At 36.1% G+C, this 23,133-nt stretch overlaps 1 protein-coding gene across 5 annotated transcripts in view; it reads left to right on the forward strand.

Annotated features, from left to right (window-relative positions):
* Positions 1-23,133, forward strand: part of fam184ab (family with sequence similarity 184 member Ab) — a 164,909-nt gene that overhangs the window by 139,503 nt on the left and 2,273 nt on the right. For 2 of the 5 annotated variants that reach the window (XM_089118852.1, XM_039692940.2), the window contains 6 exons: positions 6,115-6,299; positions 10,793-10,939; positions 15,511-15,628; positions 16,150-16,209; positions 17,404-17,508; positions 19,423-19,631. In XM_089118852.1, the coding sequence (XP_088974978.1) occupies positions 6,115-6,299; positions 10,793-10,939; positions 15,511-15,628; positions 16,150-16,209; positions 17,404-17,508; positions 19,423-19,631 (824 nt within the window). The remainder of the gene's footprint in view (positions 1-6,114; positions 6,300-10,792; positions 10,940-15,510; positions 15,629-16,149; positions 16,210-17,403; positions 17,509-19,422; positions 19,632-23,133) is intronic. The other 3 variants (XM_039692941.2, XM_039692942.2, XM_039692943.2) reach the window with 3 other exon arrangements.

Below are 23,133 nucleotides of genomic sequence, written 5' to 3' on the forward strand. Positions count from 1 at the left end.
AGATATTTTATACACACAGTCAACTTCGCGAATACAGGAAGAAGCCATCTTTGAAAAATAGTCTCTACCAGTCGATCTACGAGCGCCGATCCATGTGCGCTGAACTGTGCAGAATCTCATATGGTCCGTTGTTTCCAGAAGAAACACAAACACAAACCGTTTATTTGTCTTCAATATGAACACGTAGCCTACTGTTCGCGCTCACTTTATCACCTTATTCACATCTCACCAGCGCACTTGGATCGGCGTTCGTAGATCGACTGGTAGAGACTATTTTTCCAAGATGGCTTCTTCCTGTATTCGCGAAATTTAATGTGTGTATAAAATATCTGCTTATTAAACTGTATGGACACTGACAAAGTTCTCAATGCTTCGTTTTGAATGTAGGGACCCTTAATATGCTGTCGTGTTGGTATGGGGCTATTTTGAGCCTTTTTAGGGGTAATAACAAGCGATTTTTATTTGTCATTACTCTATGCCCTATATACTAGCATTATACTAGCGTTATAGGCTAAACTGTTTTTAGAGATAAAACTATTTACATTCGGCAATCATGAAAACAAATCTCAGATAACGGTTGACTAGGTAACAATGTGTAATTAGACTAAAGGTTCATTTTGCGCCGGAGTTGTCCTTTAAGGCATGAATTGATTTAATATTTCACAGTATGACTTTATATTGTCCAGTGTGACATAATATTAAAGAATTATGATATTATTTCTCATCATTATGACTTTTTTTTTTACCTAGAGTGACTTATCTCACTGTTTTTTTGTCTTATTCTCATAATAGTTTTTAATCTCATTAAGTGATGATAATAATGTTTTTCAATAATATGATATTTTTCTTTCACAATGTAACTTAATATTTCTCATAATTGAAATGCTATCTCCAAACGTGACCTTTTATCTAATTATGATATTATGTCTCATAATTGTAACTTTTTATGTTCCAGGATGTCTTAATATCTCACTGTTTTGTCTTACAATAGTGATCTCATGAAGTGATTCAATATTGTTTCACATTTATAACTTTATATATAACTTTTTATCTCCCAAAGTGACTTGTCTCAAAGTCTATTTTTCTTGTAATAGTGGTTATTTTTATTTCATGAAGTGATTTAAAATCTCACAAAAGAGTGTTTTAGATTGAAACAGGTTGCTATATAAAGGTGCCTCTTACATAACATAAATTCTTCTCAAAAACTCAAAAACAAAAACGCTTCTCTATTCTCTAAATCAATCTTGTGAGTGGTTGAATAACTCTACTACCTTGTGCCACCAGACCAAAACCCTCCCCCACCCATCCCACTAATATGACCTGTGCCGTTCCCCCTCGGTCGAGAAGCTTTTGATCAGCAAAACACTGAAATCAATCCAGCCTCGCTCAGGCTTTTTTTTTTTTTTTTTTTTTTTGGGGTGCTATGCCCAGGAGAGCACAACTCCACACATCCACCCAGACACCTGCTAATCAGCCTCCTCTCAACTGTCTGCATGCCTCTTGGCTTGGGCCAACATTAATGATGCCTATGTTATCCTACGCGTTGAAGTACTCCTCCAGGGAGACATTTATAGGTTCCTCCGTCTTTGATGGAAAAGGTTATAGACGTTAACTTCAGCCCTCGCAAATTACACCCTTTCAACTTCAGGGATAAGAGCTGAAAGAGCTCTTTCTGTACAGTAGAATAAGCACTGGACTTTTAAAGCCACGACTCTTTAGGAAAAGGGACACCTGCTGATGTCAAATGACTGATTGTCCGGGTTTATCTCGGTCATGACAGGTGTGACATTTCCTGAGGGTCTTTCCAGAGCTTAAAGGTAAATTTTGACCTGATGCTTGGTTCTTACTTGCACTCTTCAAACACTGTGTGTTCAAAATTTACAATCAATTATTCAGCTAAAGCTGGTTTCATACAGTATGAAGTCAGATTATGTAATACCCTGCCTTTATCCATGTGTTTCGACCTCGGTCCAGGCAAATTTGCCAATCAAAATCTAAATTTTAGTACAAAAGCAGGTTGTTACCATAATGACAAAGCATAAATGTAATTTGCATTTTGATTTTGTTGCTTATATTAAAGCAGAATAGAGAACAGAGAAACTATATAATTGAAGTCACTTTCAAAATGATTTGTTCCAACTGATGAACGATAAAAACATTAACAGCCAATCAGAATCCATTCTGCTCTAAGAGCGCGAGCATTTAAAGTAGCAGACGACAAAACTGCAGCTTGTACTCAGAATTAACTGAACTGTATCGTCCTCTGGTGTGGATTCTAGTATAGTTATCTTTAAAGTTTTTGTTCTTGATGTGAACAGCCCTTAAGAATGAAAATTTCGTTGTCAGGGCATTTATAAGGTGTCTGGACAGCCCGTTCTCATCCCTAGACGTCATCTAACTGACGCTTTTGTCAGTTAGATGACTCTATCTAACCCTACCCCAGACCTAAACCTACCCGCGTCATCTAACTGACGTCTTGGGATGAGAATATGTTGGTCTGGATGGTTGTTAGGTGACCAAGTTGAAAAGAGTCTACCCTCAAGTCAAGTGTGAGAGAAAGCGTGAGCGAGTGTCTGTCTGAGAGCATGAGCACGAGGAGAAGCGGACCGCTGTTTTCTCCAGGGCGCTGCTCCTGTGGTCTGCTGGAGTCCCAGTCTTAGTTAGCGTTAGTGTAAATGGAAATGTCAGGAGCAGACCCCCTGACAGCTCTGCTCCAGCACATTAACGTCACATTCAGTTAGCGGTCACGGAATAAAGACTGCTTTGTTTTTCCCCAACACACACCTGAGCCTCAGCACATGAGTGTTATAGTCAATTGTTTGGTTCTCAAGGGAGCACCTGGAGATGCTGCTCGGTACTCACACTTATCCTCTAAGCTGTCGTCATCACTTTCCTCCTCTCTACTCTCCGCACTATAACACTATTTGTTCACTGTTGAAATTAAATATAGATTTATCTTTGTTTTAGGCTGTATTTTTTTTCATTTTATTAACATCGACACAGTGACAGCAGCCTAATATTCCTGCTGTTGTCTAAGACCGAATGCACAGACTTTATATATTGACACACATCCGGTTTCTTTCTCAACTGTTCACTTTGGCCGTGTGTCCACCAAAGCGTTTTTCCACGCGCCTGGCGTATGTTTTCAATTGTTTTCAATGGGAGCGGCGCGTTTTTTAAACGCCATGAGCGTACCGAGGCGCTGAGCGGTTTTTTCACGCTGAAGCGCCGATCGCCCAGCGTTTTTTACTGGTCGCTGGGAGTTCAAAAATGTTCAACTTTGGATAAAACCCAGCGCTCATCAATGTCCCTTTTTACCCAGCCGTCCAATCACAGTGGAGGAGGGGCGGGACTAATACCCCACCGACCAACTGTCACAACATTCAACTGCTGCGGATATTCTGTATCATAGCAACGAAACGTCTCAACGGAAAATATGCTGCGCTGCCACAACGCTCTCAAGCGCCCAAAGCACGGCGTCTTCAGCAGAGCGTCTAGCGTTTTCAGCTGGATAAAAACGCTTTGGTGGACACACGGCCTTATGACATAATTTAGAGACCACTTGCCGAGATGGGTATTTTGACGGGTATCATTTCGAGTGTGTGTCTGTTCAAGTGCAAGTAAAGAGGAATAAACCCTCTGCTAAACTCTCTCTCTCTTTGTGTGCGTCTGATAGATAACAGTCCGCGAGTCACAATTTTCGCAATTTAAAATCGTTTGAATGTGTAAATTGGCAGGACAAAACACGTCCAAATGATAAACTTGTACTCTATGATGGTTAAACTTTGCAGTTCATCCACGAACCACATGCGTGCCTTGTCCATATGGATCACGGATCAACTGTGATCTTTTGCACCCCTATTAACAACTAATAATAAATTAATACACTTATCATGATAGCTATCTTACCAGACATGGAGAAATATCCTTCTCCAGTAAGCAAACGTGTCATTGTCCCCAAAAATGTTGGTACTCAAAAGCGCTTCCCTCCACATTTGCATTGTTTATTTTTCATGCGCATCTGCGCTCTATATTATGTGCACCCCTGGTTATAGTTTAGAGATTAATAGAGACTTACTGAGCTAATAGCCTATAATGACAGCAGGAAGAGCAGATGTTTTGTTGACATGCTGTTGGTGTACAGCAGGGCTCAGTTTCTTCTTTCTTTTAGGGGCCAGATTGTCCAGATATTCAAATGTTCATTGTAAGACTTCCTTGTGAATCTGATGAGAGAAGGCTAAGTATGTTCAATTCCCTTTCCTTGTCTGTGAATTTATGGATATTGGACTGCTCTGAAGCATAATATCATTGCTGAGGTAGACTGGGCAGAGTGAGAGAAACAGAGCTTGGCAAAGACTCAATGGTTTTACTATTTGGACAGATTTTCTTAGAAGTGTACGTGCTGCTTTATGCTTCATTCTCAAGATGAACCATCTGTTGTGGTTTGGAGATAAAATGCTCTTTCAGGGTATTCCACAGTCATCTGGAATGGTTGTGATGTATTTGTAATTATGTAAGTGAGTATACGTTAGACATAGTTTTTACACCGGGGATATACACACAAATCTTTGCCATTTTATTACATTTTCTGCTGACGTTGGCGTCCTTTATGATATAATTTGTCCCCGGAGGAAGCCCCTCTGGACCACAGGTTTTGTTTTTTGTTTTTTGCCACACACACTGATACCGTTAGTAAGCTAATTGTTGTGTGAAATGATATTTACAGACATTCAAAGTTGGATGAGCAGATTGTAATTTGATTAAGCAAGAGCCATTAACCACATTAAAGCGGAAATTGGCTCAGTTGCATTATCCAGGACGATTTCTTCTACTTCCTGTGAATAAGGCATTTAAAAGTCAAAGTGTCAGTGGAGTGGAAAATTGCCTGAGACAAGCGGCATCTAATTAATCTAACCTGGGTTGTACTGGAGTCTGATGTTTACGGCTGTGTATCAACATTTCAGTGTAGAGACTACCTACGTTGCAAGAATACAGTACATTTTGTTGTTACTGCTTTTGAAATTTCTTTTGTGATTAACTGAGAAATCAAATTTTCCTTTTGACATCTAAGAGGTCATCATATTAAAGGAATATCCTTAAAGAGTTAAAGGCTCTTATTTGTACCCTATTTTTGGAAAGTGCTGTATATAAAGTTAGGTTCATGCATTTATGTGGTATAGGTCTCAGTTTGTTGGTGCAATCACAAACAATTGCTTATAATGGATGCCATATCATGGAAAACACCTTTTTAGTATTCAGTAAAATCAGGTTGGTTATATTAGTCATTTTGCCTACAGAATGTTTAGTCAATCATAGCATATGTCATTTGCATGTAAAAACTTTAAAAGTAAGTAACAAAACACCCTGTGTTTAATTGTAAAGGTCTGAGAGAGGGCAAACAATAGTCATGTGGAATTAAACTACGAACTTTGAAAAAAAAAACTTATTTGAAATTGATTGATTTGTTTGTTTTCTTACTGTGAAATGATGAGTGCTACAACTGGTAGTATTTTGTTATATTCAGTGTCATATTTAAAGTCATAAATCTTCACAGTGCTCTGAGATGTTTTTCTGCAAGAGTTTCCTCACTTATTTTAAAACAGATTACTCAATTCTTACAGAGCATTTCACCAGAAACATTATATTTTTTGCCATTTCAAAAAAAAGTAACTAAATAAAATACTTAAAGTTGACGAAAAAAGTTGGGGGTTTTTTTCAGTAACTTTAGAACTCAAGGCCCATTAGCTTCTGGCATCCCTCAAGAGATGAAACTGTGCTGCTAAAACCTCTATGCAATGCTGTAGATCTGCTGACGGCTCCCACCTTTTATTTATTCATAACAGAACTATTCATGTATTGGATAAGGACAGAGAAACCGAGAGAGGTGCCATCAATATTAGATCCCCACATAGTCTCAAGTGCGAAGTGAAAATAGCATCCGTGGGAACCCCATGTGTGTCTGAATTCAGAAGTTTCTGGAAGAGCCTTCACCACAGATGAACCCATCAAACAATCCACACTCTTACATAACATAACACATCATGGCATTCTCAAGTAAGGACAGTCTGGTTTTTATCGTGGCTTCGGTTGACATTGAATGCTCTTGTTTTTCAGGAACATGAGCTGCTGAGTCGTATCTCAGATCTGCAGGATGAGGTCAGTCGCAGGAAGAAGCACATTGCGGATCTGGACCACGAGATCCACACCCTGAATGAGAACATCAGCACTTTGACCAAGGAGCTGGAACTCAAAGGCAAAGAGGTTTTGAAGATCCGTAGCGAGGCCAATCAGCAGATCAGGTGAGTCTTTGATTAGGGATGAGTACATTTCACCTCCCGTCTCTATGCATGGGGTTGTCCTTCACTCTTAAAGTCCCCCTGTAGTCAATCATTTTATCTTTGATCACCAAAATTACATATTTAAATACAGATTCCTTGAAAATAGCCTTAAGATAGCTTGAATGTACTGTAACTCTACACCCTTGCCTCGTTTAGTATACAGGTTTCTATAAATATGTAAATAAGCCCCGCCTCCACTCACTCACACCAGCTTAGAGATCCACTCGTTGACGATCACACGTTGACCTGAAGTCTGAAGTCTTTAAGCTGGAGTCAGACTCCAGTGATAAAGACTTCAGACTTGATTCAGACTCCAGTGATAAAGACTTCAGACTTGATTCAGAATCCAGTGATAAAGACTTCAGACTTGACTCAGACTCCAGTGATAAAGACTTCAGACTTGACTCAGACTCCAGTGATAAAGACTTCAGACTTGATTCAGAATCCAGTGATAAAGACTTCAGACTTGACTCAGACTCCAGTGATAAAGACTTCAGACTTGACTCAGACTCCAGTGATAAAGACTTCAGACTTGACTCGCACTCCAGTGATAAAGAGTCCAGACTTGACTCAGACTCCAGTGATAAAGACTTCAGACTTGATTCAGAATCCAGTGATAAAGACTTCAGACTTGACTCAGACTCCAGTGATAAAGACTTCAGACTTGATTCAGAATCCAGTGATAAAGACTTCAGACTTGATTCAGACTCCAGTGATAAAGACTTCAGACTTGATTCAGAGTCCAGTGATAAAGACTTCAGACTTGACTCAGACTCCAGTGATAAAGACTTCAGACTTGATTCAGAATCCAGTGATAAAGACTTCAGACTTGATTCAGACTCCAGTGATAAAGACTTCAGACTTGATTCAGACTCCAGTGATAAAGACTTCAGACTTGATTCAGACTCCAGTGATAAAGACTTCAGACTTGATTCAGACTCCAGTGATAAAGACTTCAGACTTGATTCAGACTCCAGTGATAAAGACTTCAGACTTGATTCAGACTCCAGTGATAAAGACTTCAGACTTGATTCAGACTCCAGTGATAAAGACTTCAGACTTGACTCAGACTCCAGTGATAAAGACTTCAGACTTGATTCAGACTCCAGTGATAAAGACTTCAGACTTGACTCAGACTCCAGTGATAAAGACTTCAGACTTGATTCAGAATCCAGTGATAAAGACTTCAGACTTGACTCAGACTCCAGTGATAAAGACTTCAGACTTGACTCAGAATCCAGTGATAAAGACTTCAGACTTGACTCAGACTCCAGTAATAAAGACTTCAGACTTGACTCAGACTCCAGTGATAAAGACTTCAGACTTGATTCAGACTCCAGTGATAAAGACTTCAGACTTGACTCAGACTCCAGTGATAAAGACTTCAGACTTGATTCAGAATCCAGTGATAAAGACTTCAGACTTGACTCAGACTCCAGTGATAAAGACTTCAGACTTGACTCGCACTCCAGTGATAAAGAGTCCAGACTTGACTCAGACTCCAGTGATAAAGACTTCAGACTTGATTCAGAATCCAGTGATAAAGACTTCAGACTTGACTCAGACTCCAGTGATAAAGACTTCAGACTTGATTCAGACTCCAGTGATAAAGACTTCAGACTTGACTCAGACTCCAGTGATAAAGACTTCAGACTTGATTCAGAATCCAGTGATAAAGACTTCAGACTTGATTCAGAATCCAGTGATAAAGACTTCAGACTTGATTCAGACTCCAGTGATAAAGACTTCAGACTTGATTCAGACTCCAGTGATAAAGACTTCAGACTTGATTCAGACTCCAGTGATAAAGACTTCAGACTTGACTCAGACTCCAGTGATAAAGACTTCAGACTTGATTCAGACTCCAGTGATAAAGACTTCAGACTTGACTCAGATTCCTGTGATAAAGACTTCAGATTTGACTCAGACTCCAGTGATAAAGACTTCAGACTTGATTCAGACTCCAGTGATAAAGACTTCAGACTTGATTCAGACTCCAGTGATAAAGACTTCAGACTTGATTCAGACTCCAGTGATAAAGACTTCAGACTTGATTCAGAATCCAGTGATAAAGACTTCAGACTTGACTCAGACTCCAGTGATAAAGACTTCAGACTTGACTCAGACTCCAGTGATAAAGACTTCAGACTTGATTCAGACTCCAGTGATAAAGACTTCAGACTTGACTCAGACTCCAGTGATAAAGACTTCAGACTTGATTCAGACTCCAGTGATAAAGACTTCAGACTTGATTCAGACTCCAGTGATAAAGACTTCAGACTTGTCTCAGACTCCAGTGATAAAGATAAAGAGCAGTTAAGGATAAAAGACTTGAGTCATTTTTAAAACTTGAGTCCAAGTCAACCTTTATTTTTAAGAGTGGAGACCATTGTTAATCTTTAAACAACTAATGTTACATTCTCCTTTGGTTGTATGTGACAAGAGTCATTGGTGATGATGAATGAGATATAAAAAATTCAAATATTTTCAACCGGAATGAAAGAAAAAAGCACACCAGGTTCTCGACTAGAAAGTCAGGATTTGTCTATCAATTTACTCACAGTTCTTTTGTTGTTGTCAGGCTCTTTTTGATTGTGTTTAGTCTTTTTTAGTGGTTTAAAGAAAAAAAAAAAGATTTTTAAAAAGAGAAATCAAACCTGAACCTGAAAAAACCTGAACTCATCACAGTCATTTTTATTTAAGGGGTGATGCTAATATTTCACTCTTGTTAATAAGTTAAAAAGGCATTTCATTATACATACAGTAGCAGCTGTTTTGAGATGATGTGATTGTTTAGTAACTCACAACATAATGCAAGACGGGGTGCCGATCTCATTTCACTTTTAATTATGTAAAACTGACATATCCAGGTCCTGAGATAAAAGCGGCAAATAAATCGGAGCGCCGTTTCCCAAGGGCGTATCATTTACGGAGAGGAGATCCTGATTTATTGCTCTTCGTCTGAAGCCATAACAGTGTGTGACTGTATTGTAGAGAATGTTTTGGAAAACATTATATGGCAATATGGAAAATGAGCATATCCTAAATAAAAATAAATAGTTTTGTAGCAGGGAGTGTGTTGTCTTGAAAATGGCTGCTGCTTTCACAATGCTTTGTAAATGGTATTTACTCAAACTGAACATTTGAATCAGAGAAAAGAAATATACTCTGAACTGGATGAAAGTTTAATATAATCAAAAGGAATCAAAGGAAGTGATCCATGTGCCAATAAATCATAACCTGTGCAAATAATCAAACTGTGCACGTTTGCTTCCATTTTTATTTAATAAAGAGCTCTAAGGCTTGAATCAAACCGATCAGCTCTGAGATGAACGACAATATTACAACCTTTGTTTAAAGGGGGGGAAAATATTTGAAAATCGCTTAAAAGAGAGATTGCTTTATCTTTTGAGGGAATGAATTATTTCACTGCAAAATATTTTTTCCCAAACAAATACTCCAAACAGTTTTAAACATCCTTTAAAAAGACAAGAATATGTATCGAATTAAGTTTATTTTTCTTCCCACAGGCAAATATAGTGAGATTTGTTTAAAAAAAGAAAAAAAAATATGAATGGCTTATGAAAAATAACCGCAATTGAACTAAGGTATGTTCTCCTGAAAGAAGTCGTAATATCTTTATATAAATTGAATATACAGCACAGTATTAATACTTGAATTCATCAAGGATGCATTAAATTGATAAAGTGACAGTAAAGAACTTTATAATGTTTCAGAATATTTCTATTTCAAATAAGTACTGTTGTTTTTGTACTCTTGTACTTTTGTACTTCTAATTGATTCATTAATTCATCAGAATTCTAAAAAAGAAAATGATGGTATCACAGTTTCCCCCAAAACATTATAGGCAACACTGATAATAATAAATCAGCATATTATAATAATTTGCAATATAACTGTCTTAATGTATTTCTGATCAAATAGATACAGTCTTGGCGAGCAACATTAACATTACAACATTATCGCATCCAAAATAAAAGTTTGTGTTTACATAATATATGTATATATATAAATACACACACATGCTTGTATATATTTAAGAAATGTTTTCATGTATATACTGTATATAGATTTATATATAATTTATATTATATATAAATATAAATATTTTATATATAAATAATATTTTCTCTTAAATATACATGCATGTGTGTGTATTTATATATACACAAAATAATTATCACAGTGCACCCACATATATTATGTAAACACAAACTTTTATTTTGACAGCCCTAATATTTCATTAAAAATATAATGTATTGTTGTCTTTACTTGTTTCATAATGAGACTCACAAATACTTTTTTTTTTTTTAAGAAAACTTCCTTTTACTTCCAAACCTTCCTGTTGTGCTTTATTGTACGTAATTCAGGCATGAGTGAATTTTGAAGGATCATTGAGAGTATGTCATGTGCGTATATGTGTGTGTTCTCAGAGCTCATGAGCAGGACCTGTGTAAGAAACATGAGCGGGAGATGGCCGAGCTGAACGCTCTCCACCACAGAGAAACACAGAACATGCTGTCGGACTTCAACAAGGCCCAGGAACTGCTGAAGGACAAGATCCAAGCCCTGCAGATCCTGTGAGTGGATGTTTTTATGTAATATACAGTATGTGTATTATAATGAAATAGCTGCTAATGCTGAATTACTACTCATACTGGTCAGTTGATTTGCCAAATTAAAATTGTGGGGTAACACAGCAGTGTTTTACTTAGTCAAAACAATCATACTAACGTTACTCTGTGCGTTCGCTCGGTGGCTGGTATCGCTCACTTGTTGCACACCGCAGTACAGATCGATATCAGAAAATGCTGTGTTACTGTTACTACAAAAATAAAGCTCTTTCTGACTCAGCTATGTTAGCCACTTGACAAAATAGCATGGTAAAAAACGTTACTCGCAGTAAATGTAGAAAATGAAAGATTCTAACAATAAGACTAAAGATGTCCAAACAGTTGCTCACCTGTCTTATAAAACACATAATATATTAAAGCGTCTTTTGGTGTTTCCATGGTTTCTACGGAAGTAAAAGTGGAAATCGAGAGTGACCCGGATATGACGTCATTTACAGGTGACTCAATGACACATGCTGTCACACTGGTTAAAATAGCTGATTTTTCATATTGGACACCTTTGGGATAATGTAAGTTCACAAGTCATCAAAATATACATTGTTCTCTTGGATATTTTAAATCAAAGAATCTTACATAATTGCCTTTAAAAGAACCAATTTTTTTTATTTGTGTGAAGAACATTTTAAAGAACTTCGAAAGAGCCCTTTGTGCAATGGAAAGAATCCATATGTTAGATCAGTTAGTAGATTTTATGAATTTGAGACTCAAAGTCAGCCGTATATGAACAGTAGGTGTTTATGCGCTTGCGTGTGTGTATAAATATAGAAAGTTGGCGGGGTTGTTGAAGAACTCTTTGACTGTAGATATTGTTGTCAGAGTTGACCTAATTTAGGTATACTTGAACAAGACAAGAGCACCAACAAATCCAGCTATTAACAGCTTGCCTTGTGGTAAAAATAGTTAATCTGACTCCCTGAATGCGCTCAGTGTTATCAATTACTAATTGTAATGAATAATTTAGATTCTGGAAATGTGTTTAATGACATGGAAAGGCCCTATACCATACAAAATACAAGGGAAACATAGATTTGTATTCAACAAAAGCAACTTTCCTCATGCAAAATATCTGAGGTTCATGTTTTTTATTGATAATTCTTGTTTATGAGACAAAGGCTATACTGATCTTAAAGAAATAGTTCCCCAAAAAGGAAGATTCTATCATTTATTAATTTCCCTATTTGCTGCTTTTTTTTTTTTTTATTCGAATGCAGACACATTCTGTCAAGCGCCATAACACCAATAAAAGTTGTCCAGAGCCGTATTCCAGATATTCTAAAATCATATGTGAGATTTCAACAAATATAAGCCATTATTAAATGCCAAATGTCATTAGTTGGCATCTGTCTATTTGGTTTCTGATCCTGAATATAGAATCAAAATTGTTCAAATCTTTATGATTCCCATCCCTAGTGGTATTGAATCCTCTTAGTGATTATTTTGGTACTTAATAAAAAAAAAATATTAATAGAATACATATTTGGGGAAACAAAATTCAATTTTACTGCCAGATAATTTGAATAAGTCATTTGAATTATTATTATTTTTTTCTTTATTATTATTTTTTTTTTTTGCTTGCTTGATTGACTAAAAAAAACAATTCATTTGAGTCATTTGTTCACAAATGAGCATGCCTTAAATAAAAATCAGTAGTACATAGCAGGAAGTGTGTTGTCTTTTGAAAATGTCTTTCACAGACTGAACATTTGTATTAGAGCAAAGAAATAAATTCTGAGCTGGATGAAAGTTTCTTCATAGAGATTTCAAGAAATTATTTAATAAAGAGCTCTAAGCCTTGAATCAAACTGACCAGCTCTAAGATGAACTGCAGTATTACAACCTTTGATTTAAAGGGGGAAAAATCAGATACATTTTTTCAAAAAAGATTTTTTGTGGGAATTACTTACACTGCAAAAGATTTTTTTTTTCAAACTCTTCCTCCAAACTGTTTTAAACATCTTAAAAAAACATTTAAATTGGCAAATAGTTTAATATGATATAGTGAGATTCATGTTTAAAGGTTTTCTAATGACATGACTGAGTAAAGGATTTTAAGGCGAACTATTCCTTTAAATGATGTTTTGGACTTTTGCCCGGTGCAAGTATTTTTAGTGTGAGAAGCAGTCAATCTGTGACTGAACAGAATGGGGTCTCGTGTGAAGCAGTTAGAACTTGTATCCCTCAGCGTTTTCCTAAGCTTGCCATCTCCAGGTGTCCCTGAAGAGCAGATACACAGCCAGCTAATTAAACATAACCTATTGAAATGACAGTCCTGTCCTCTCTGCAATTAATTATTATGACAGCTGAGTTTCCCCAAATCGAGTCCTCCAACTAGTTTTAAATTTCAACCTATTTAAGCCTCATGAATATTTAGTGTGTGCAGTGATCCTCATGTGCGGCGCATGGGCTTCACTACTCTAACCGCTCGAGTGCAGGCTTTGCTGCTGTCATTTTAAATGGAAAAATAGGCTTAATTATAACTTTATTTACTCAGAAACGCCCATTCAGTGAACTGCTATTATGACTCTGTATACAGTAAATATATAGTTTTAATTTGATAAAGTTTTAGTTATTTCGTTTATATTGATAAGCAGATAGATACCCTAGTGGAAAAAAAAACTATATCAATTTGTATTTATATCGTTGGTTGAGACTTACTGATATAAATATGATTAAACTTTATTTTGCATACTTCTTTATTGCACAATGCACATTTCTTAATATTAACCCTAAGATGTGTTGTAATATAGATATATATATAGAGAGAGAGATATATATATATATAGATATATAGATAGACGAACGGATAGATAGGATGGATGGATAAACTGATGGATAGATTGATGGATGAACTGAGTGACAGACTAACTGATGGACAGATGAATAGATGGACTCATGGATAGACTGATGGATGGATGGATGGATGGATGGAAGGATGGATTGATATATAGATAGACAAACAGATGGATGGATGGACAGATGGATTGACTAATGGATGGATATACAGATAGATGGAAGGATGGATATAGATAGACAAATGGATGGATGGATGGATGGATGAACTGATGGATAGATGGACAGATGGATTGACTAATGGATGGATATACAGATAGATGGAATGATGAGTATAGATAGATAAATGGATAAATTGGATGGATGGATGGATGGATGAATGGATGGATGAACTGATGAATAGATGGGTGGATGAACTGAGTGACAGATGAACTGATGGACAGATGAATGGATGGACTCATGGATAGACTGATGGATGGATGGAAGGATTGATATATAGATAGACAAACGGATGGATGGATGGACAGATGGATTGACTAATGGATGGATATACAGATAGATGGAAGGATGGATATCGATAGATAGGATGGCTGGGTGGATGGATGGATGGATGGATGAACTGATGGATGGATGGATAGATGGATTGACTAATGGATGGATATACAGATAGATGGAATGATGGGTATAGATAGATAAATAGATAGATTGGTTGGATGGATAGATTGGTTGGATGGATAAACTGATGGATGGATGGAAGGATTGATATATAGATAGACGAACGGATGGATGAACAGACGGATTGACTAATGGATGGATATACAGATAGATGGAAGGATGGATATGGATGGATGGATGAACTGATTTGTAAAGTTGTTAAGTCATCATTACAAGTAGTTGTAAAGTCCTTAGGGAAGGTTTCATATGAAAACAGCCATCGATCTCAACACCGTATACCTCTGGGAAGAGTGACATTGCATGCTCATTGAAGATTCATCAAACATTTTGAAACATCCAAAGTCGCAGAAACACAGAGATATTGATTCTCAACGACACTTATAATCAAAGAATTCCTGATGAAGGAATGATTGAGTAACGGGCATTCAAAAGTTCTGATGATTTTAACTATAACACTAATCCAATGAGAAATAGAGAAAATGAAGTGTATATGCCCATATCATCGTGGGGATCTGATCAATGGTGTTTAATTAATTCTGTGTTAAAAGCGCAACGCCATCAGCTTTGCTTTCTAACTGAGCTCAAAGTGTCAGAATAGTCAAATTTCACTCTCAGTAATGAGTCACAAGCTCAAACAGATGACAGACTGATTGTAAACAGACTGGAGAGAGTTGTGAGTTGTCTTGCTGCCAAGTGACCTATTTGTAGTGCTCTACATAGTTAGCAACTCTACAGCCCACACAAATAGCACTCTGCATGCTATTTCAGTTGCTAAGCTAACGCTGCAATACTGTAATTAGCATAATAACACACAAAACACACAAACAATTGTGTAAAATAGTTGATTATTTATATATTTTTATGAGATATAATCTACATTTCTCTCGCTCCGTCCACCATCTTGAACTGGAGAAAAAATGCTAATTGCTAAATTGCTAAAATGCTATTATTATGCTAATAATAGGCTGCAGCTATGCATTTAGACATTGTTAAACACTCATTTCAAGGTTGAAGAGAAATCCTCATCTTAAAGACATGTCTTTGCTCCTCAGGTTGGAGGGGACAGAAGACAAATTCCGGAACAGAGAAAGCAGGCCTGAAGATCTGCAGACAATAGCCGAACTGAAGGACATGGTGGCCGAGAGAGAATCTTTGGTCAAGAAACTGGTGGTAAGAGCACTTTAAGAAGTGTGTCATGCTCATCCACAGTATCTCAGTATCTGATTGTGAAATTCCTTAGCTGTGAATCTTGTTCCACAAGACGAGGTATCCCACAGGTACAGCTACATCCTGCTGAGATTAGCAGAGTCTCACAAGACTAGAGGGATGGATCTATTACAGGACAAACAAACCTGCTGAAAAGACCAGCTTAATCCTGCTCTATACACAGGGACAACCGCATTCTCTAAATGCTTTCATAAAACAATGTTATTAGACGTTTGACATCCATGTTTCTTGTATTTTTCCGATTTAGACTGCAATAAAATCAAACTAGCGCCTGCTATAATTACAGTAGCTGTGCTGGTCTTTTCAGCAGTTTACATTGAAATTAAAAACGTATTAATTCACTGATGCATTATCACAAATAAAGTTGAATGTGCTTTAATTAATTAGCTGAACTGAACCAAAGCTGAATTTGATATTGAATATATGACTTTTATAGTTATATTTTTCTTTGTTTTATGCGACAGAGTGGAAATGTGATATTTGATGAAAGTCAAGAAAGAAAAAAAACAGTATCAATGTCAAATGTGAGTTAAATGATGATGTCACGTCATTTTGTGATTAATGTAATGAGAGTGTATAATTGTTTTGAGGGAGAACACACATAGTTGCCATATTGTCCATATTAACATTTATGAATTTATATTTTATGTTATAATGTTAAACGTGAAAACCAATTCACATTTTATCATGGCAAGGTTTTGATGTTTAAACCATTTTTTTTTTTTTTATTAAAATAGCAATATAATTTCTATAACTGACTGTGTCATGTAAAATGCATGCATTTTATCATCACATGAACTAGTATTTTTAACAGAAGCTTATAATAATTTTTTATTCATGTATTTAAAGGAGTAGTTCACTTTAAAAAAAAAAAAAACTTTTGCTGATATTTACTCACCCCCATGTCATCCAAGATGTCCATGTCATTCTTTCTTCAGTCGAAAAGAAATTAAGGTTTTTGATGAAAACATTCCAGGATTTTTCTCCATATAATGGACTTCAATGGGAACCAAACGGTTCAAGGTCCAAAAGACAGTTTCAGTGCAAATTGCAAACTGTTCAAAGGGCTTTAAACGATTTCAGACGATGAATAAGGGTCTTATCAAGCGTAACAATCGCTCATTTAATAAATAAAATATCAAAGTTTAAGTTTTATAAACTCAAATGGTATGTGATATGCGTTCGTGACTCTCCTGTTCGAACTCGTTCATCAAAATGAATTAATCTTTTTCCGTGGTTCATTCAACGAACAAAATTAACGTAATGACTCGGGAAAAGTTCGAACAGGAGAGTCACAAACGCGCGTCCATTTGAGCTTATAAAACTTAAACTTTGTTTTTGTTTTTTTTAAATGAGTGATCGTTTCGCTTGATGAGACCCTTATTCATCGTCTGGAATCGTTTAAAGCCTTTTGAACAGTTTGCACTGAAACTGTCTTTTGGACCTTGAACTGTTTGGTTCCTATTGAAGTCCATTATATGGAATGGAGAAAAATCCTGGAATGTTTTCATCAAAAACCTTAATTTCTTTTCGACTGAAGAAAGAAAGACATGGACATCTTGGATGACATGGGGGTGAGTAAATTTTTAACTAAAGTTTTTTTTTTTAAAGTGAACTACTCCTTTAAGCTTTTAAAAAAAATTGTGTTAGTGCTCCTCATGTTCTGTAGACAAATGGTATTCCATGAACATCGTGAGAGCATCTACTTTTCTTTACAGGATGATAAGAAGTTCTACCAGCTGGAGCTTGTAAACAGAGAGACCAACTTCAACAAAATCTTCAACACAAACCCCAATGTTGGTGTCATAAACCCTCTTGTCAAGGTAGGATTTCTTTTTCATACTCTACTATGCCCTTGTGTGTGGAGCTGGTAATTATTTAGTTTGAGTAAGACATAGTTGCTGTTCCAAAACCTAGTGACCTGATTAGGCTCCATTTTAGTTGGGATGCTGGCTGTTTGCATGGGACACACACTTTTGATAATAAAAAAGTAGCTTGGCAGAGCACAAAGAAATTAAACAAATTGCATGTTTATAGGTGCATACATTCTCTCCACATGGTTTCTAATGTACAGAGAGTAGACATTGAGGCAGCTCACTAAGTTTTGGAAATGACGGTGCATTTCTCAGTGGGGCTTGATAGTTCTTCTTGAATGTTTCTTTTACACTGTAACCTAGCCAGGCATGACACAAAAAGTGATAAATTACATATACGTTGAAAATCTGAGTTCCCAGCCAGTGGTTAATTGCTTCCACAGTGAAATCTCATTGATTCAAAGTACATTAAGCATCAAAAACAGTTTGATAACTGTGAAAATGACTTAATCTGAAGTGTTGTACCTGGTTAGGATGCAGTGTTACTATGGTGCAAAGGCAATACAGCTGACATGCCAGACTGGAGTTCATGGGAAACACTGTTCACCAAGAGCATGCTGGAGCTCTTATAAAGCGCACAAACACGCATACACACTTGTTTATTAAATGGTTCGTTCTCCCAAAAATTAATATTCTGACATGATTTACTCACCCTCATGTGATTCCATTTGGTTGGTTTCTTACATGCAATTGCAATGAATGGGGACTGAAGCTTTCAGGCTTTAAAAAGACTTTTAAAAAGATAGTCCTTACGGCATGCATGCTATGTTTAAATACTTCTGAAGCCATATGATATCTATTTTATTCTTATTTTTTATTTTGTACACTACCAGTGCTACCCAAGCTAAAATATTTTTTTTTATTTATATACTTTTGTAATACTTATCAATATTAAAATGTGATTTTGTCATTTGTGTTCATTTTTTAAAAAATATTTCTATTTACCTTTATTTCAGTTAAATGCTTAAATTAGCATTTGAGGAAGTAGCCAAGGCAACATTCCTTTATTTTTCCAGTTTTGTTTATATTTAAGTTTTGCATCTAATATGTATATATATTTTTTCAGCTTTATTTCAATTAACAAAAACTATTTTAATAGTTTTAGATTTAGTTTCTGATATTTTCAATAAATCTGAATATTTTGTTTTTGAATCGTTCTGATTCAGGACATTATTATCTGTCTGTTCTTCACTCGGATCTGTCGTTATGAGTTCACAAGAGTTCTATGGACTTCTTTTATGGGCACATTTTGAAGCTTTAAAACTTGCTATTACATAAAAAAAGAGAGACCACCTCATTATACAAGGGTTTGAAACAACATGAGGGTGAGGAAATGATGACTGAATTTTCATTTTTGAACCATCCCTTTATAACTTCATGTTTCTCTAGAGCTTAAGAGGAAATGATGTTTGTTCCATACATCACAGCAGTTCCTGACCCAGTCTAAACAATGTCATTCTGTTTCACCAGATATTTCACTGTTGCCCTCATCTGTGTTCTATAACTTCCAAGTGTCAGTGATTACATGTGCATTTATGTGTGTGTGTGTGAGTGTCAGTGTCTCTCGTTACTCCGCGTTCTCTTCCTGTTTAGACATCCAGTTCTTCTTTGCTTTCCAAGCCATTCTTTTTTCAGTCTGAAAATTTTCAACAGCCTCTTCCTCTGACACATCTCTTTCGACTCATTTTGATTTGATTGGCTGAGAGCGACTGATGCTTCCTCTGCTGAGTGTTGCGAGCTTGACTTTCAGTGGGACGCTTGTTAGGAAGCAATCATTAGGAGATCGAGAGAACTTCTTAGAAATGGAGCATCAAGCTCTCCCAACCTCCTTTTTTTGTTTGCTTTTCTTGTCGTCCTATGTAGCAAAAGCGAAAGAACGACAAGTCAGCCACCCGATTCAGCAGCTCGGCCAATCTTAGGGCCAATGTGGAGGCTACGGGGACAGGGAGCGGACAGCCCCAGCCCAACCGCCTCGAACCAATCCCCAACTCCCCCATTCACCAGCTGGAGCCTAACACGAGCAAACCCCTGCCCCCACCGACCCCTCTCACCGAACCCAAGAAATTGACGAGGTGAGGCGCACCTCATCCCGGCAGACGCCTCTCTCTCTCTCTCTCTCTGCACCGCGGGCCAGCGGACAAACACATCAGCACACTGAAAATGTACCGCCCGGGCAGCTGTGGTATCCCTTTTATGTGCCACGGAAACTTCTGATGGTTTGCTTTGTGTTTGCGTCTCCCAGGCTCCTCTCTGCCTAACAGAGAGCGTGAAATCCAAAATTACGGCTCCGGTCTCCTTAATTAACTTGAATAATGAGTGCGCCGCCCTGGTCTCGGACTGGGGTCGTGTTAGAATTCCAGTTTGGATTGCTGCTTTTCGAGAGGAATACATTGAAGGATTCAAAGTTGACGAGCAAAAAACCATTCACATATATTATTTCCTATTTTTTTATTGTACTTTTGTAGTCGGTACACTTGTTCGGAATGGAATACTACCATGCTGTACACATTTCTTTAAATATACTGTATGCATGGAATACCCTACTATATTTTGCAGTATACCACAGAGCACACTATGCTGGGTACTGGATCCATAATGCAATGCTTTCTGTTTGGCCTTTCATTTCATCCAGTGATGGATGAACCTGAACATCTTTTTATACATTGTTTTCTTATTAATTTCATTATTGGACTGCTAAAGGTTATGACATTTTACATAAAATCTATGTTATTTGAATATTATTTTCATTTTATTTTTTACTTTATTATATATATTTTTTTAATTATTTCCATTCTGCTTTAATTTATTTTTATTTCAGTTTTAGTTTTGGGAATTGTAATACTGTAGCTTAAAGTTATTTATTTCAGTTATTTGCAAAAATAATTTTTAGATTTTTTTTAAATTAAATTTTCTTATTTAAGATATATAAAAACAACACTGCACTAAAGTATGTGATTTATATATATATATATACACACACATTTATTATAATTTTTTTATTACTTTTTTTATTTAAATATATATAGATTAGGGCTGTCAAATGATTAATTGCGATTAATTAAAGTTTGTGTTTACATAATATAGGTGCACTGTGTATAATTATTTAATATATATAAATACACACACATGCTTCTATATATTTAAGAAATATTTTCATGTATATACTGTATATAGGTTTATATATAATTTATATTATATATAAATATAAATATTTTATATATAAATAATATTTTTTTCTTAAATATACATGCATGTGTGGAGTATTTATATAAATACAAAATAATTATACACAGTGCACGTATATTATGTAAACACAAACTTTTATTTTAAATGCGATTAATCGAATCGATTAATCAAATATATATATATATATATATATATATATATATATATATATATTTGTTTTTCTCATTTTTTTATTAATTTCTTAGATGCTTACTGCATGCCGCAGTCATGCTAACAATATTAGCATACTTTTTGAAACTTTCTGACTGCATATCGCATAATATACTGTATAAAACAGGAGGCGATATGCAAGAAGCTAGTATTCCATTCCGCACGCAGCCAGTGCAATCACCTCAGGCGAATAAAAGGGATACTTGAGCTTTTTCCTAACATTGATGTACATGAATGCATATTGTTACTTTCTGAAGTCCCATACATGAGCTTTGGAAATGGCATTGGAATGCAAATGGGAGCATGTGTCCCCACTGTCGCAGTGCATGCTGGAAGTTGGTGTCTGTCTCTGTGTTGTGTTTTCTGTTTGTGCTGGAAGTTATACTCATCTGTTATGTAACTGTCTTTTACTGTCCTTGAAGACCACATTACATGGGAGAGAATTAACTATTTTTTCACTCTTGCATCTGTGTGAACATGTAAATTACACTGTTTGGGGCTTTATATACTCATTCATTATAATATTCCTGCTCTTTATTTTTTCTACAATAAACCTTTGCCTCTGGCTCTGCTTTTGCAGTTGGCATGTTGTAAGCGGTGGTCGTGTCATGCATGTTTTGCTGAGTCACTGTCTCATCTGAAGCACCATTGCGTGTTCTTCTTTGCATGCTGGTGTGAATGTAAATGAGGTGCAAGTGATGCAGCAAGGTAGACTTGTGCGGGTTTGTCATGTGACACTCATATGGCTCTCACAGTCTATCCGGTTCAGTTCATGTCATTGGTCCACTTAGCAACCGAATTTTTAGATTCAAGTGGGGTCCTTATTTCATAATCACAATTATTGTTGCCTTTTTATGAGTATTATGATTTAGGGGCCATTCACACTGAATGCTTGCACTTGAGCTTTGGTCTCAAGAACAATTTTTCAAAAGTGCTATTTGTAATTTGACACTTGGGTTGTGTGGCTTTTAGTCAAAATGTGTTCGCATTGAGGCCATTTATATGCTAATGTACTCCAAAAAGTTGACAAAATCCACTTTTAGTAGATATGCACATTTAAACTACCGTCTGGGAAAATAGAGAATTTTTGGGTTTTTTTTTTTTTTTTTGTCCAGTCGAATGCTCTCTAGAATGATAATTGGGTTATTATTTAAAAATGGACCCTTTTTATATATAAATCCTATCCATGGTCATATTCTAATAGGAAATACATCAATGCCCATTTCAATGGGAGTTTTAAAAAATGCAAAGAAAGAAATTACTAGATGCATCACAGTGGTCAAAGGTGTCCATCTAGCACATGTTTACATAAACTGATTTAAAAGTGCTGTATTTTTTACTTGATGCTTGAGTTTTGAAGCTTTTAGTCAATATGTGTTTGATTTGAGGCCATTTATATGCTAAATCACAAAATTATATTTTAGCAGATATGCACATTATAAAATGACAAGTCTGAGAAAATCAAGGAAAGGCTGTTATTATTTTTTACACATGTCCCAGTCCATTGCTCACTAGAGTAAAAATGATTTTTTTTTAGGGATAATCGGTAACACTTTACAATCAGTCTCATGCGTTAACATTAGTTAAAGGGATAGTTCACCCAAAAAATTAAAATTCTGTCATTAATTGCTCACCCTCGTGTCATTCCAAACCGACCTTCATTCATCTTCAGAACATGAAATCTCAGAGCTTTTCTAAGTCTGCTCAGTATTGGCTGACGCTGTTCACGTGAGCGCCACGACGCATGCGTGTGATGCGGAGTCTGGAAATTAACAAAGGTCTTACAGGTTTGGAATGACACGAGGGTGAGTAATAATTTTTGGGTGAACTAACTCTTTAAAGGTGCGGTGGGTAGAAATTTTCTAAAAAACTTTTCCCCAAATTTGCTTAAACTGTCTATGTATATCAATGCATAATTAAAATGTAAGTACTCTGAAAAAGAAAGTATACAAATCGAGTGTCTGTAGTCATTTTCTCTAGTCAATAATCACTTTGATACGTCCTATTCAAACTTCCTGTTTAATTGGAAATACATCACCGGCAATTTCATTTGGGTTTTTCAAAAATTTAATTTTCTATGCATGAGGGAAAAAAAGAGAAAAATGCTAGATGCATTTGGTCAAATACGACTGTGAAGAAAAAAATAAAAGAAAATTGGTTAAAAAAAATAGTGCAAGA

The sequence above is a fragment of the Pimephales promelas genome, chromosome 13 (genome assembly GCF_988280905.1).
Source record: "Pimephales promelas chromosome 13, fPimPro1.hap1.1, whole genome shotgun sequence".
NCBI classification, from domain to species: domain Eukaryota; kingdom Metazoa; phylum Chordata; class Actinopteri; order Cypriniformes; family Leuciscidae; genus Pimephales; species Pimephales promelas.